This window comes from Hydra viridissima, unplaced genomic scaffold (assembly GCF_058129835.1).
Source record: "Hydra viridissima isolate aposymbiotic clone 2 unplaced genomic scaffold, HvirCarnegie_v1 scaffold_5, whole genome shotgun sequence".
NCBI lineage: Eukaryota > Metazoa > Cnidaria > Hydrozoa > Anthoathecata > Hydridae > Hydra > Hydra viridissima.
Window position 1 is genome coordinate 1880328 of NW_028324304.1, and position 18233 is coordinate 1898560.

At 27.8% G+C, this 18233-nt stretch overlaps 2 protein-coding genes across 6 annotated transcripts; one reads left to right on the plus strand and one right to left on the minus strand.

Moving 5' to 3' along the window:
* Window positions 1-3579: 3579 nt before the first annotated feature.
* LOC145193625 (dynein axonemal intermediate chain 2-like) lies at window positions 3580-18204 on the minus strand. 5 transcript variants are annotated; one of them, XM_090087902.1, is made up of 14 exons: window positions 17861-18204; window positions 15723-15884; window positions 15400-15515; window positions 10525-10667; window positions 10314-10427; window positions 10091-10195; window positions 9562-9839; window positions 8668-8721; window positions 8504-8547; window positions 7630-7765; window positions 7409-7555; window positions 7077-7168; window positions 6220-6434; window positions 3582-3822 (listed from the first exon to the last, which is right to left on the minus strand). In XM_090087902.1, exons 1-13 carry the CDS (start codon window positions 18041-18043, stop codon window positions 6221-6223), a joined length of 1788 nt encoding a protein of 595 aa, XP_089944028.1. In that variant the 5' UTR covers window positions 18044-18204; the 3' UTR covers window positions 3582-3822; window position 6220. The 5 variants fall into 5 exon arrangements, with proteins under 5 accessions (XP_089944033.1, XP_089944029.1, XP_089944030.1 ...); XM_090087903.1 differs by lacking the exons at window positions 15400-15515; window positions 15723-15884 and having other exon boundaries at window positions 3581-3822; window positions 17861-17973; XM_090087904.1 differs by lacking the exons at window positions 15400-15515; window positions 17861-18204 and having other exon boundaries at window positions 3581-3822; window positions 15723-15844.
* LOC145193626 (uncharacterized) lies at window positions 4460-6229 on the plus strand. The gene is made up of 2 exons (XM_080071085.2): window positions 4460-5169; window positions 5531-6229. Exons 1-2 carry the CDS (start codon window positions 4575-4577, stop codon window positions 6139-6141), a joined length of 1206 nt encoding a protein of 401 aa, XP_079927211.2. The 5' UTR covers window positions 4460-4574; the 3' UTR covers window positions 6142-6229.
* Window positions 18205-18233: the final 29 nt, after the last annotated feature.

Here is an 18233-nt window from a genome sequence, read left to right on the forward strand (position 1 = left end):
TGCAAAAAATTAGGGTAATTGGAGCAAAACCAACCCTGCGCCAACCCTTAACTGCCCCCTTCCTAAAACTACATCTCCTTTTATCGTAAAAACCTTTTTTTTTTTTGTTCTATCATAAACTAGATCAAAATTCATTGACAGATTTCAAATTTCATCAAAAAATCTCTTTTCGTTTAAGATTTATAACCATCCAAAGCTTAAAATTACCCCCCTGAAAAAACTTAAAATGGTCTTAACTTTTAAACGAATTATTTATTACAGTCAAAAAGAAAAGGAATGGTCTTTATGGCTAGATTATGATTAATATTTTACACTTCAAAATCACACTAAAGGTTTGTTCATAGGAAGTTTAATATTTTACTTTTTACAAACTAGATTCCCGCAAAAAGAATGCTTCTTTAAAAGTGCTTGTAGTTGTAAGCAACAACCGCGTTTTTTAGCGCCCTCTATATAGTTTGGGCTATGCTTTCTAACTTTTCTCATTCACCAAAACTGATTGAAATCTTGATGAATGGATTCGAGAGCTTGTTTGGTCCAGTAACCTAAGTCTATAGAATGTAAGAAGTACAAAAGATATGCATGTTTATTTAATAAATGTTTGTCATAATTAATGCAAATTTTACGATTCAACTGTTGAAATAGAGTATTTAATTACTAAGATTATAAATTATTTTTTATCAAATTTAAAAGTTATTTTTCATACAAAAGACACCACCTTTCATGTTGATGAATTCGATAATATGTTGCTCAACTATGTGTACCTTCAAAGGAATTGTGGCCCTTAGATTTCTATAGCTCGTAGACAACTCCTCGAGATCTTTAACATATGTGGAGCTTAATGATTTTCCAAAACAACCATGGCTTATTTTTTCAAAATCTCTAAGTACCTTAATTAATTTGGCAGCGGAAACTCCAAGACTAGACTCCTGAAAAACAGTTCAAAGCTGTCTATGTTTTTAAGCAATTTATTGCAAGCATTGCCTCCCAAACGATGCTGTCCGCGGTAGGACTCTCTGCAGATGATTATCTTAGACAGATATTGATTAACAAACTGTAACCCACACTCCTTGTTTTCAAATAAATTTTTTCAATCTCTTTTAAAATTTTCCAAAGATTTCGTTACTCTCAATCAGTTTAATATTGAAACCAGATTCCACACCTTTCCGTCCTGCCTCATTTCTCAGAAACTGTGCAGCTTCAATCATCTTGCGATTACTTAGAAATCATAATGAAGTTATTACAAAAATTGGCTTTAAACTCATAACGAAATTAATTTTAAAAGTATTTTTAAACAACAAAAACTTAGCTGGAATGTAGTTTAAATTAAAGTTTGTTCAATTTATCTAAAGAAAAGAAAGGTTTCTTAACATCAGTCTTTCCGAAAGAGACAGTGAGTTGCTTCGGACCAAAAGTTTTCAAAGCTAAGGTCTTCCCTGAGTCAGTTGTGCTGAAATCTTTGATAGAACTGGACAGAACTTTTCCTTGCGTTGTTGGGGATATTGATTTTACAAAAGGGCTGTCAAATTCTTTTGACTTTCTAATTTCGTACAGGGATGTGGAACTCCGTGCCCCACTTGGGCATAGCAATCTTGACAAATTAGTCTTTCTGCAGGTTTATTTAAAACATCTTCAGCGCCTTGATAAACAAGTTTTTTCGACACACATTCAACTATAGGAGCAAATACTTTTTCCATTTTTGATTTGCGCCCATTTTCACAAAAAAAAAGCATTCACATTTTCTCCCTCTGATAAAACTCTGGTATTCAGGTCTAAACTTAAAGCATATGTATAGCAATTATAATAACTAAAATACCGTAACTGAATTTTAACTAAAGTAAATTAAACATCAATATTGTTACAATTATCTTCATAAAACGGCAGCATAGTGAAGTAATGATCAATCCCTGCAAACATTTTTCTACATTTTGAGCAAAGCATGGTAGGAAGGTCAGGGTTATCCGCTGAATAATCTTTCCAGAATATAGTTTTGATAACGTTTGAGTAGTCATTTTTCTTTTTATTTAGATTTAAATAAGTGGTTTTAGCATTATTTATTGGTCTTAAATCCTTGTCTTTCCTGAAACAGAAAATGCAAAATTTTTTAACAAAATCACTATCTTCTTTTACATGTTTAGACATTTTAAATGAATGCTTCAAATAAAAACTTCTGATATGGATTAATAACATTGGCATGATATATCAGTCATATCAATCAAATGTCAATATAATGGCCACAAACGTGCTTTTAGTTCGTATGCCAACGCGTGTGAGGAGATATTATGCAACTGTTAACAATTAGCAACTGCTTGCTTTTACTAATTGTTAATTGTTAAAGGTTGCTTTACTTTGTTTTTATTTCAATAAAAATGTAAATAGAAAGTAATGAAAATTAGATGTCCGTCTGTAAATTTCAAGGTTAAGAAAACATTTTTTAAAACTTGAAAAAAAAAAAATTAATAAATCTATCACAAACATTTCTGAAAAACTAAATACAGGGGTATGGGTATTACTTTGTGGTGTTCGAAACGATCCATCGAATCCCCCCAGGGTATGGTTCTTAAAAACCCTTTTCAACTTTTTGCTTGTTTTATATTTAACTAGATCAAATATCATCGACAGATTTCAAATTACATCAAAAAAAAATCTACGTTTGTGAAATGTCTCAACAAAATAGTGATATACCTAGATTTTGTCATTCTTTTCTTATTAAACTCACTTTGAGTTAAAATTATTAAAATACTGAATTTTTCTAAGCTTTATAGGAGATTTTTTTTTTTGTGTGTGTATGAGGATTTCCATCGACATTGTTGCAGTTTGGAAGTGCAAGAAGTATTGTTGTGATTATCTAACTTTATTGTTTCCTTGGATTGTGAATCTATTTCTTTGCTAAATTTAATTTCTTTTAAAGTATATTCTGTTTATCTAAATTTTTATGGCTTTATCTTACACGTTAACAATATGCTTACATATTAAAGAAATGGCAACATAATGGGATTCTTAATATTTTTACAAGACTTCCAAAGGTAAAATCAGGGCCACAAGATTGAAGATTGGCTTTATTTTTTTCTTGATTGAATTGACCAAAATCGATTCCAGAGTTGAGCTCGAAATGAATTGGAAATTAGCTCGAGTTAGTTAAAACATCTTAATTTTGATGTTTTAAGTTTGGGACGATTTGTATTTCTATCGAGAGTTTTAGTGCTGATTTAAAATATTTTAGCAGGAAAAACTTTCACGCAAGATTTTCGCATATTTTGTAAGTTTCGATAAACTTTCGTTTAAATAAACGAAATTCGCAGAAAAATTTCTACCGAAAAGTTTCCACCGAAAAGTTTCCACCTAAAAGTTTCTACCGAAAGGTTTCCACCGAAAAGTTTCCACCTAAAAGTTTCTACCGAAAGGTTTCCACCGAAAGGTTTCCACCGAAAAGTTTCCACCGAAAAGTTTCTACCGAAAGGTTTCCACCGAAAGGTTTCCACCGAAAGGTTTCCACCGAAAAGTTTTCTCCGACTTCAGTACTTTTTTTTGTTGATTTTTTTAAAAAAAATTTTCTTCTCTTAATAATGTTTTTTTTTTTAAATAAAAGAAATTATATAACTGTTGTATTTACAAAGTACTTATAAACCCTACTTTTAACAGTATTTATAAAAAATATATATATGATGTAAGAAATAAGTTTGAACACTCACAAAAATATATTAACAATGTATAGCAATAATATAAACTTTAAAAATTCAAAGAAATTAAAATAAAATAAAAAATTCAACGAGATGATCGACGATGCTGACAACCCAAACATTTCCAATATGCGATCAAGTAAACCTAAAGGTTTAAGAGTGGAAACTTTTAACACGTTCATAAATATTTTTAAATTTTTAAAACGTTCATAAACAATTTTACAAAAAGACTGAAAACAGATGCACAACTTGTGTTATTTCATAAATAATCACAGATATATTTTTCATAAATAATCACAGATATATTTTTCATAAATAATCACAGATATATTTTTCATAAATAATCACAGATATATTTTTCATAAATAATCACAGATATATTTTTAATAAATAATCACAGATATATTTTTCATAAATAATCACAGATATATTTTTAATAAATAATCACAGATATATTTTTCATAAATAATCACAGATATATTTTTCATAAATAATCACAGATATATTTTTCATAAATAATCACAGATATATTTTTCATAAATAATCACAGATATATTTTTCATAAATAATCACAGATATATTTTTCATAAATAATCACAGATATATTTTTCATAAATAATCACAGATATATTTTTAATAAATAATCACAAATATATTTTTCATAAATAATCACAGATATATTTTTCATAAATAATCAGATATATTTTTCATAAATGAAGTTCTTCAGCTAAATTAAAATAAACAGAACCAAGAAATAAAAATAAAAACACTTTAAAAAAGAAGACACGATATAAGGAAACCATTCTAAAGCCTGGACATTAAAGAAAAACAAAACGTTGAAAAATTAAACCTGCGAAAAAAAGCAAACGAAACAACAAAAAAACATCACTGATTACAATGAACTCTTCAAAATCGAGCAGCATAGAAAATTATCAGAGAATCTCTACATCGAATCAACCAAAGAGTTTGATTTCAAATAAACTTAGTGAATCAATACAAAAAGACATGATTATGCCGAAAGCGTTTCAGCAAAGCATAAAATTACTAGAGGAGAGCTTAACACTTTCAAAGCAAAAATTTGATGAAGATAAAAAATCGCTAAAAAGAATACTAGATCCTTACGAAGAACAAAAACTTAATCAACACCAAATATCAGCCGAAGAACTAAAAGATTATTCTCTGATTTTATACAAATTGTTTAGAGAGATTAGCAATTTAGAGAAAAGCAACAGGAAGAAGCTCAACTTAATTTTCTGTTCCTTCAATGCAATTTTTTTCAGAAATGAACGAGTCAAAGAACAATTGGAGCTATTGAGTAAAAAGAAAAATCGAGTAAATAGAGACGCTCTTGCAAAAAAAAGAGAGAGGTTGATTAAAGAAATTAAATCGGAAAGTGAAATCATCGAGCTCATGACGAAATACGAATTAGAAAAAAGGGATTCATCAGCTAAAGCCGACATTCTTGAAGAATACCTGGATAAGAAGTTGTTAGGTAACCTTTACAAACATTTTTTAGAAGTAAATTATATCTTTTTTTTTATATGAAAATGTAACAACAATCGGGGAAAATCATAACAACCTAACCAATGTGTAAGAATAATTTAATCCTTGATTCGCCACCTAAAGATACGTCTTGAAGTCTCAAAGCAGCAACCATTTTTATTCTTTCATTCTTAGCTACCTTAATCGATTGGGTGGATGAGGAACGGAAAACTTGATGTGCTTTTTATAGTTAACTCTTTTCATTTCCTTAATGCTGTGATGCACTCAAATGCAACGATTTTTTCATTTCCTTTATGCTGCGATGCATCAAACGCAATAATTTTGTTCATTAAGTTTGTTTAAAATTTAAGGTTTACAAAATGATATTAACGAAGAAAAAACAAAACTGTTCACAACGAATGAAGAAATCCGCGAAGCAAACGCAATGATTTTTGAGACAACCAAAAATGTGGCGAACTTAACCCATGACTTAAATGATATCAACAATGTCAGCAAAAGTAAAAAGTATCAGAGTATTCTATCAAAGAATGTAGAACTGAAGAAAGATTTTGATAAATGCTTGTATCAAAAGGAAGAACTGCATAGTTGTAACCAACAACTTAACAAAATGACAGAAGAGACAAAAGAAAAAATGGCTGAGCAACAAATCATTGAAGCAAAAACCCATGAAATTATGAACGCTCTCCATTTTCTGCTAGAGTGCTTCTGTAACTCGCGCTACGATGACGCCTTAAAATCGCACCTGGGTGCTGTCGAAGATAGTCTCAAAACGTTATGGAGAACAATGCGTTCGATGACGGAAAAAAATTTATTCGACACGAACGAACTTTTTAACGTTAACAAAGAATCCTCAGATGTTGAATCTGAGAATAAAATGATGATTAAACTGATCATAAAATTGAATCAAGAACTTCAATCGAAAGCTCAAAATCGAATACAAAGTAGAATTGAAGCAAAGTAGAATTGAAGCAAAGTAGTAAAAACTGTAAATGAAATTTTCACTTTTTGTATATTTTGACTTATTAATTTTTAAATTTACCTCACGAGGAGAACGTGTCACCCAATTTCGTTTCCTCGACACCGGGAAGACGACCTTCGTTTATTGCACGCAAGGCTTCTTCAAATCCTTGATAAATGTGGGCATTCTTAGTTTCACGTTCCTTCATGTCCGCGTTGATAGATGCAAAATAATCTCGCTCCATGCGAAGTATCAGATCTTCGGTATCATTGTTTTCAGTACTCTCTTCGCGCTCTCTGATAAAAAAAGTTATTTAAAAATATTATCGATAAACAATAGTTTAAATTTTGTTGATTATAAATTGTGCTGCAACATTTTTTGATATATAAATTATTCAAAATGTTTCTGATACAATCAACAAACTTTTTATTAGCTTAACCACTTATAGTAAGACCTATTTAAATTATTATGCATTTTATATTGTTCATTAAAAGTTAACTAAGAAGTGGATGTGAAGCTAAAAAACAAATAAGGTGCGAAATTAACCGTAACAAAAAAAGAATAGAAAGAAAATATGATAAAATTTGACTAAATCCTTTGGAATGAAAAAGTAACGAGGGACAGAGATGGTACTGATGAAAGCCTATTTATAAGAGATTTGAATGAGGCTCGTACACTTCGTTAAAAAGTTACACAAAAAATTATATCATTCTAAAAATAAAAAATAAAAAATGCTTTTAATATTCTAACAGTATGACAATTGACCATTCTGCATTCTACGTTTGCAAGTTTTGAATAATTTTAATACAACGTGTTTAAAAAATGTGGTTCCCTGGTAAGTGATCAAAAAAGAAATTTAAGAAGTCATTTTTTAGTTATTATAAGAAAGACCTAAAAAAAGGTTTGTAATGCAAATTGAAACATTAGAAGATAAATACTTTTCTTGTTGCGAACGCGATCGCTCTTTCAATCTCATCTCTCTGTGACGTGCCTCCAGAATCTTTTCACGTTTTGTTTCTCGTTCAAACATCTAAAAAACAAAGTAGAAAGTATATTGAATAATATGTTATTTAAAATGAATAACCTTTATTTTAATCATCCCATTATCCTAATCCAGTTATCCTAATCTATTCCCGGGTTGCTAGCATTACCTTATGCGTTTTCAATAGCTTTACGATATTCTAGAGGATACTCCAGTAATAAGTATGTTAACTCAAATAAAGCTATGACTTTTAAAAGATCAAGTGCATAAAAATGACTTTATACGCACCGCGCCCATAGCAGTTTTTTCATGTCGTAATAGGGTAAAAAGACTTTCAGAAAGTTCTAACAAAGTAGTTGTTCCTTCATGAGATCCGACTGCTACTAAACTTCCTTGATCTTGAACACGAATGGAATACAATGCCTCATCACAAACCTTTAAAAAGTAATTCTTAGAAAAATAAATAAACAAAATTCATGAAATTTAAAATAACAGTAAGTTAAAAGCACCTGAATACTAAGGGTTGGATCAGTCTGCTTAAAAAGAAAATCCCAAACATCTAAACATCCATCCATCTTAGTTGTCAAAAACACAGCAGGTCGAGCAGGACTCCAACATGCATCAGTTAAACTTGACATATGCTGCCTTAAGATATTTTATGCAAAAAATATATTTTTATGCAAGAGACATTTTTATGCAAAAAAGATATTTTACATGATAAAGACATTTTTATGCAAAAAATACATTTTATGCAAAAAAATTTTTACACTTTACAAACATTAAAAAAATTTTGTTTTATTGTTTCTCTACACATAAAGTAAAAATTGTAATAAAAAATTATGTCCCCTAAATTTTATTTTACTTTCTTCAAGTTGGTATTGACTTTAGGTAAACCTTTTTTACAATATTTATAAATTTATAACTAGTTTTAAAATATTAAAAAACAATTTAAATATTTTAGGATTACATTTTGAAAGATTATCATAACCAAAACAATCATTATTTACAGTTATTCTATTGATATATTAGCATTTAAATTCACTAATTACACTTTTTACACAGCTGCAGATTTCTCAGTTTTAGGTAGAAACACATATTTTTCTTCCAATACTTGCTATGGAGACAAGTAATATACTTAATTACTTTAACTACTTATTTAAGTAAAAATAAATAAAAGGAAAAAATGTGTCTCTAAGAAAAAAACTCAGAAATTTACAACTATGCAAAATTTGTAATTAGAAAGATTGTATGCTAAGGTATCAATACATACAGCAAAAATTTTTAGCTCTTAAATCACCTTAAAAATTATCAAAGAATAATTGAAAAAAAAAAAAAAAATTAAAAAGAATACTAAACAAAAGTTATAATTGAAAGGAGACATACTTAGTCCACATGATTGAGGACTCACGAATCTCTTCTGACCAAATCTAGGAAGTGTAGAATCAGTAAAATAAACTGCATAAAGAGCTTTTAATGTAAATAAAAATATAAATTTCATATACACAATCATTAACAAGTAAGTAAATTAAAAAAAAACAACAACTCACCCTTGCTGTCCAGTCCCCTGCAGTTAAAAAGTATTTTGGAAAGAATGGGTTGCGCTAAAACAAGAAATGACTCGTTTTAAACAAGATTTTATTTAAACTATGAGAAAGTTTTTGTATGATAGTTTAATTAAATGTGACCATATTTTATCAAATTAGTAAAATGAGTAAGTAGATTGGCATCACTATTTTGTGAATTAAATGATACTTGATCATCTTTAGCTGTTTGCCAGTTAACATGGATTGTTGTAGACCTGTATTCTTCAACTACTTAATTTTTCTAGCATGATTTTTCAATACTTGTTAAACTTCCTTTTTTTTACATTCATCTTTATGTTGTTTGATTGTTGACTTCAGATCTTGATTATCTCCACATGGTTACAAAACCAGTTAGGGTTTAACAAAAGAGAATAGTAGAACTCAGTAATTCAAAAAAATAAAAACATTTTCATGGTTGAAACATAGGAGCTATTTGAAGATTGGGCTTTTAAACATTGACCATACTTTATCTTTGTTAGTTTGATTGTTAAAACGTTTGATTGTAAAACTTTGTTAGTTTGATTGTTAAAAAATATTCGTGTTTCAAATATTATCTAGCATCAAGTAATGTTTAAATCAGATAGAATACAACTATTATTGCATTTAACAATTTAAACTGCAAGTAAATATTTGATGATATTTTCTGTTTTCTTTTAAAAGCTGATTGCAGAACTTTAATTATGAGAAATGTGTTAGCATTTGTTTAATAAATATCTGTGACTTTTTAATAGTAAGCAAATGCTTTATGTAAATTGCTTGTTTAATTATTTGTAAACTGCTATAAAAATATTCTATTTGATAGTTTATCAAAATTAGTAAGCTTTTTTTTTAAAAAAAAATCAACTCTTGCAGACTTACTTGCAAAGCATAGATAGGTCCAAAGTGCTGATTATAAGAAGCTACTATATTATCACCAGGATTTTTAGCCTTTCTATTACATAGAAGAGCAGCACCTTGTTCTGTTCCTACCATAAACTTGGTTGGCATAGTTGGCTCATAATCTAAGACAAGACCACCCAATGCTTTATTTTCTTTGGAACTTTTATTTAAATAAAGAAACTCAGCAGGTTCAGATAATTTCCGTATATCCCACCAATATACATATCCATCAGTACTAGTACTAAAGCATTCACTTCCTAAATAAAGGAAAGTTTCAAGTCTGCAAAAATGTTAAAACAAAGTTCCTAGTTCCATAAAAATACAAAAAATGCTTTATGATGAACTCAGCACTATACTGTAACTTTATTCTTTAAACTGAACCACACAATACAAAGTATTTTATTGAACAAATATCATTTTGTGGAAGAATTGATTTTTGGTTTTAAAAATCACTTCACTTTAAAATTGGGGTATTTCCAAGAGTGGAGGCATTATAAAACAAGCATACCAGTTTTTGATTGCACAAACTTCACATCAAAGATTGGATCCTGGTGACTACGTGAAATAGGGGTCATTTCAACAGGAGAGGAACCTTTACGAGTGTCCCAATAACCTAAGAGATGAAACAAGAGTGATGAAAAAATAATAATAAAAAAAAAAAAGAATAAAAAAAAAGAATGACTTAAAAAACATATAGAACAAATAAAAAAAAACATAAATCATATTCTGACCAAGCTGTCCATTATAGCATCCACCTATAATAATATGTGGATCTTTTGGATTATATTCTAAGCAAACAAGAGGTGAGATGGGCTTCAGTGTAAATTCTGGCTTGTTAGGATTTTCTGAATAAAAAAAAATAGTTTCACTTACAGCATCAATAAAGATTTTTTCAATTACAACAAGTGGAAAGAAAAATTTTTTGGATTTGAACAAACAAACCTATATCCCACACATATGAATCTAAGCACATATCTGCAGTTAATTTTTGAAATTCTAATATTGAATATGAAACTGCAAGCTTATGTGCATCTTCAGGATACCATGATATACTTGTTGCTGTCCTCTTGATAGGATTAGGATCTCTAAGCAAACAGAAAAACAATATTTCAAAAGTGAATAACAAAAAAAGACTTTAAAAACAGCTTTAGATAATTTAAACTTAAACTTTAGCTATTCCAAACCTTAAAATTCATTGGTCATACATAAGTTGAAACTTTGATCATCTTTGTTAATTAGAATATAGTTATGAAATAGTTTGTACAAATATTAGTGTCATTTATTTTAAACTTCTTATTTTGAACATCTTTTAATGTTTCCAATATAGAACTGAGTTTCAGAAAGTTAGAACATTCATTCCATATTAAAGCATCTAAAAAAAACTTGAAATGTCACCAAACAAATACATTCAAAGATTAACAATTTAAGTTTCTATTAATTATCAGGTCAGAAGTTCTTGGAATTTTAAAAGTTACTGGCACTTGAAATTTTGCAGAGTTTTACATATGATGCATCTTTCAAGTCTTACTAATTGCTTCCAAGGTTTGGGTTTTAAATAGCAAATAAAGTATATATAAAGTATTTAGCAAAAATCCATTCATTTAGATCTTAATGCAGTGCAGTAATCTTGATATAATGCAATGTTCTAGTATTATTAAAATTTTTAGCAACATTTTCATTAAGTTAAAACCAAACTTTATAAAGTTTAGATTCTACCACATATATTATGGAGATTGTACTACATTTGTCAATGATTTAATTTTCAAAACTACCACAAAGATACTTTTGGAAATAATGCAATCGGGATGGTATCAAAGATTCAGTAAAAAGACTTGCAAGAAGTACCAATTTAAAATCCCTAAATGCTAAGCATGTATTCATAGTAAACATGATGTTCATGTTTTGCAAGGGAAATATAAAAGCAAGATGCAAGTAATACAGTAGAGATTAAATTTACATCCCAATCAATGTTTAGATTGGTAATAAAACACCCGCATCTGATATTATTACTGCTGTTGCAGCAAACCTACAAACAATTGATCATATAGCATGTATTTATGATGGTGTGTAGTGATAGGTTTAGTCACTGAATTAAACAGGTACAAAAAATGACTAAAATAAAAGTTTCTTCACTCACAAGAACAGCTATTAATGGGTTCATTTTAATAATACTCAAACCAAATCTGTGATTGCCTACCTCAGGTTGTCTTATCAAATAAGTTTTATGCTTTCAAAAATGGTTAAGTGGAACACACATAATATGTAACCCTCAATATAGAAAATGTTTTAACTCTCTTGAAAATTTATTTACACTTTATTTTTCTCTTGTTTTCTATTGGCTTTTAACTTTTTTTTTGGATTCCTCACACTCACAAATATTTTAAAATACAGATTTTTAAATGATTTGATATGGAATGACTCTTTAATATTTTAAATGTAATTTACAACATAGAATCACTATATTTTATTATAGATTTCTTCTAGCTTGTTCAATTTCAAAGTAAAAGTAATAGATAAAAGTGTAAATATTAAGAACTCAAAGTTAAACTACACTTGCATATTTACAAGAAGCTGGAATAAAATTAGAATTAGTGTAAGACTCTTTTAAGCTATAATAAACTTTGTTTCAGTACTATAGTCTGTAATGCATTAGTTATACTTATTTACCAAGCTTTTCTGAAATAAAAAAATGAGCAGACAAAAACAAATTTGTTTTTCGTAATTCGTCAATCAACTGTTAATGATTTAACTATGGAATGAAGTCACTACCAGAACATTCATTGTTGTGGTTAAACTACAATCTCAAACATAGATTGAAGGGTCATTCCATGTCAAATCAATCAAAATAAGTATTTTTTTTAAAACATCTCAGACTTTAATAGTTTTTGGTTGATAACCTGACATTCATGAAAAAAACTTCACTCCAAATTTTAGTGTGTAACTCTTTACAGTTTTGCAGATATTGAAACTGTATTGGAATTCCTTTCTAGACTTTTCTTTTTCCATTTTTCATGCAAATTTTGTCACCCAGTTTACTTCAATTTAAGGAATATTTGTTCAATAGTGGTAAAATTTGAACTTAACTTTTTTTTTAGGGTGAGGAATTCAAACATGATGACAAAAAACATACAAAACCAAAGCTTCTTAATGAAATTTAATTTTAAAATGTTACAACTTTTTTACATTTTTTGACTTCTCATACAAAAAAAGTATCTTGAGATGCCTTTAAAATATGATTCTGAAATTTCTTTCTATGCTTATATATGTAACAAACTTTGTGATATGAAAAAACTACAATGGTTTTCTTTTTGAAATCTGATTTATTTGCATTGAAATTTTTATCAGTAAAAAAACCCAAAAAATAACTGAAATTGTTTTTTATAAATGAAAAAAAAATGTTATGCAATTTTTTTTGCATTTTTACTTTTTTAGATTTGTAGAATTCCAGTATCTCAGGTACAGTTCTAGTGTATAAACTTATATGTATTTCACTTCCAAGATTTCTTCAGCTATTAAAGATTATGAACTTTGTTTATAATCTTTAATAGCTGAAGGATAGTCATTTACAAGTTTTTAAATATTAATTATTTTAAAATTACTATTTTGTTTTTTATAACTAAATAGTTTAAAGTATAAAGAAAATTATCACAAATAAACCTATGTGAAAAGATATCAAAAAAGTCACAATAAAATAGAAAAAGGCATGATAGTTAGTCATCCTGGGATTAAAAAGAATGAAAACACAACCATGAATATATTTACTTAAAGTGTTACTGCACAATCCACGTTATTTGTTGTGATCCATTTAATTCACATAAAGGAAAAGGAAGAAAAAGTAATAATAATTAACCATGAAACTTTTAAAACTTTATTGCAATTATAGGTAGAGAAATATTTGAGCAAAATGGTCACTAAAGTATATGTAAATATGCTTGATATTTGATGTTTTTATTACTCAAACTTTTAAAGAGGATGTAAGGAAATTAATATTCACCTTGTAGGTAAACTAAAACTATTTTTCAGATGGGTTTGGTCAATATAAAAACACCAAACACTTCAAAATATGCACCACCATGAATAAGAGTTTGCTATGAAATGTACTTGATCTTCCTTTGCAAAAAGTCATGATAAATTACTCTGTGATGGCATTGGTTGGACTGTGAAAAGACTTGCTAGCCTTTATAAGACAACAAACAACCATATACTTACAACATCTGCACTATTTGATTTTTTCCAAAATGAAATCATAAGAATTAGTCTTTACTACATATCTAAGGTATTAAACATGATAATCTAAAGTGAAAAGAAGGAACGAAGGTACACAACTGCACAATAGTATTTCTGCAAGTAACAAAAAAAAAAAATTGGAACTGAATATTTCAATTGTTCAAAAAAAACTTTATTTTTAATTTCCAAACTGATGAGATTGTTAAAGTATGACTATTTATGAATATGAGCTTCGGAGTGTTTGTATGTTTGACATATGGTAACAATCTATGAATTGAACTGGTTGATAAAATTAATGTTGAAAATAAAGACTTTCACCTTAGATATATGTATTCATGATAGTCCTCAAGGTCATATTATTAGCCTTTAAGAAATAATGTTATTATATTCTATTGACAAACTTACAATTAACAATTAAAATTCAAGCAACTGGAAAACAACACAACACCAGTGAACTTAAGTATCAAAGAATTGAATACAGCTGGGCAAACTTTAAACTAGAACTAAACTTTTATCACACTGTTTAAAACTGCCAATGCTTATCACATTTTAACTTGTGTATATCATTTAATCATCACTTAATTTTCATGATTTTTAATTCACTATATTTCTTGAGTTAATTTTTATAAAAATTTCAATGCAAATAAATCAGATTTCAAAAAGAAAACATTCAGAATATTTTCATATACAAAGTTATATATATAGAGAATACATATACATAGACATATACATAGAGAAACATAAGAGAAAATTTCAGAAATCTTATTTTTTAGGCATTTTAAGATAAAGTTCTTTTTATATGGATCAGAAAACTTATGAAAAGTATTACATCATTTTTAAATTGAATTTTCATATAGAAGCTTTACTTTTGTGGTATTTCGGTCATCATTTTTTCATTCTTCACCCCTAAAAAAATAACTAAGTACAAATTTTCGTCACCAATGAACAATTATTACATAAGTTAAAGCTAATTGTATGACGCAATGTGCTTAAAAAATTAATGGCACTGAAAAAAAGGTCAAGATAGGGATTAAGGTAAAGTTTTGATAACTCTGAAACCATAAGGAGTTAAGCACTAAAATTTGGAGTTAATTTTTTTTTTTTATGAATGTAAGCTTGTGTACCAAATATCATTAAAACTGAAATGGTATGGTGTTAAGCATAAGTTGAATTGACCTAAAATCAACTTGAAACATTGTAAATTTAAATAGCTTATATAAATTACAAAGTAAGCTTTAAGGCAATATTTGATTTTCAATCTTTAACTTTGGTAATCTTAAAAGTTATAATTTATTAATCTCAAATATTCTATCTAAAACTTTAATGAAGCTTTGATTTCTGCTATTTTGGTGTTAAAATTTACATCAGATAATTGACATCAATTAAATGTCAAATCTAAAACTCAATTTTTAACTCAATGATAAATATAATATTATATTTATTATAAATATAATAAATATAATTTTAGCCTTTTATTCATAATTTTTTTATGTTAAACTTTGAGATTAACTGACATTTATAGTTAAGTTACTTATTTTTCAGAACAAACTCAATTTTACTAAGAAAAAATGTTTGTAACTTTTTTTTTACCGAAAAACATTTATAGTTTTTGCTGAGGGTTCTTCATAAGAGGAGTACGCAATATTGTCAAAGTATTCTTCATAAATATCAATAGCATTATTTTGTTGTATACAACGCTCCATGACCTAACATTATATATATAAACTATGAAATTAATTCATTCAGCATAAATGACAAATAAAACTTCAACTGAAAATATGTTCCAAAACAAAAGAAAAAAAACATCTAAAAAGATATTTTCTAGATAACTCTAACTGTTGGATTCATCAAAGATAGAAAACTGATGTTTCAAAAAGGAATGTACATAGATTAACATACAGAAATCAGCTTACTTCTCCTAAAGAAGTTAGAGTACTTATATACTGCACATCTTTTTCCACTTTCTTTCTAAATCTCATAGTTTGCTCTAAATCTGCTGAATTAATATCCTTTGGCCATCCACCTTCAACATGGTTCATGCCTCTGCTTTCTGATTCAAACCTTTGTGTATTAACCTGATAAATTATACAATTCATTTATTCAAGTAATTCTATTTGAATCACTAACTGCAGAAAGGTAACAATTCCACAAACTCTGATTTAACAGGAAAGACAAAAAACTGTTTTGACAATTTATTTTCAAACTTGGGTTTTTGAATTTTTTTCCTAATTATTCAATGGTTAGTACAGGTCTAAAAGATATATTATATCTTTTTCTTTTATTTAACTTGTTTTTTGTCTTTCCTGTAAAATCAGGATTTGTGGAGTTGTTGCCTTTCTGCAGTTTGTGATTTATTTGACAAATTCTAGTATTTGTCAATTTGACAAATGACTATATTAGAACCTGACTTGCAACATATTTTGATATCCAATTTAAAATCAGTGCCAAAAATAAAAATAAATCAGAAGTTTGCAGTAAAACTGAACTGTACAACCTATTGACTCTTTTTATCATAACATTTTAAATACATTTTTTTTACCTAACAAATATTGGAAGCAAGAAAAAGGTAATTAGTTTGCAAACTCATAGATAAATAATCAATTTAATTATTACATTAGATAAGTTGTAAGTGCTTTATAAGAAGAAATACATTTTATCTAACACTTTTATTAAGTGGTGGATTAAAAGTTGTATCAGAGTCAAAAGTGATAAAAATAACTGAATCCTCAAAATAAAATTAGATAAAAAATAAAAAGGTTTTCCTGGTTCCAGGGCAAATATAAAGATGTTACAGATTTGTCATCAAACATTTAAAAACTTTTAAAAAGTGTAAAAAAAAACTTGAAATTCCTAAAAAAAATGGCAGAATAGGGCTTTTTTGGGGCCCCCTACAACCACATACTCAATCTTTAATCTGTCACTGCTTATAACTAAACATTTAGATTTTCATTTAGATTATTTAAAATCTAATGAATGAAAATAATCATTTAGAAAATATAAACTAATTACTTTCTTGTTAAAATATAACCCAAATTTGCTATGGAATTTGCAGTGGTTCTAACAATAATATAGATTGCTGAATTTTACTTGTTATTGTTAAATGACAAGAGTTGTGACCTAGACATTACTTAACAAATCATAAGTTAGTGTCAACTTTTTGGCAAGTAAAGTTCCAAGTTAAGCTTGGCTAGTTTAACAAAAACCAAGTCAATTCTCAAGCCCCTAACCTCTGATTTAAGTAGTAAACAACTCATTATGTATTTTTTTTAAATCAAATTTATTTCATATTTCAAACTAGGGTTAAGCTAATATACTAAATATGCACAAATACTATTATAAGTTAATTCATTTCCAAGCACATTTATACATTTTATTTAATTTTGATTTAAGTTTTTGTTGAAAGGTTGAATTTACAAAAGATCATATTTGTTAAAAGTCTGTATTATGCCTCCATGGCTGAAAACACATTCTAATGAAGTACTATTGAAAGGCACTAAAAAGACCCTGAAGTCTATCTGAGACAATGAAGGAAGTATCTCAATGTTCATAACCCAGAAGAATATTATTTCCTTTGAACCTGCCAAAATAGTAACTTAACTTTTGTGCTAGAGTAATACCAATAACTTTATTCTGCCTCTTACTAAATACTGAAAAAGGCTATGGTCCTTTTGATCTTCATCACCAGCAATAGGCACAACATACTCATTTTCTGCTGCATCTCGCAGAATTAGTTTCAGCAAAAAAATTTTAAAAAAACATAAACAAAAAAGAAGTTATTAAAAGTGTTAATGAGGCAGTGAATAAAAATTATTAACTACAATAAAAAAAATTGTTATAAAAAAATATTATAAAAATCATTATATATTTACCCAATAATTATAAACCATATACAAGGAATGATTTACTTACTAACAATTTTTTTCTTTTAAATGTTTAAAATAGGATATTTATGTCAAAAAAAAAAAAAAAAAAAAAACCTTTTTACATCATTTATGCATATTAAAGAACAACATTTTGGATTTAAGATCTGTTATCATTAATGAAAACAAACCTCATGCTCAGACATTTCAGTTACACATTGTATCCCAACATGACATGGGTTTCTATGAACAAAATTAAAAGCAAGCTTTTCATCTGGGGCAATGTCAACATGTAATTCTGCTTGGCGATCAGTAAAGTTGCACTGTCTTCCAAATTCAGAACGCTTCTTTGTGTAAACATAAACAATCTCCATTTTTAGTGCATTTCTATCAAGTTATATAAAAGACAGTAGTAAGAACAACACAAATTCTATAACAACAGTAACATGTGGTATAAAACACTTGAGTGATTGTCACCATTTCAAATGAGAAGGAAAGTGTAAAAACTACTTCTCAACAATGTGTTTTTTGTGTTTTGTAACTTTCTTAGAAATTTATAGATTT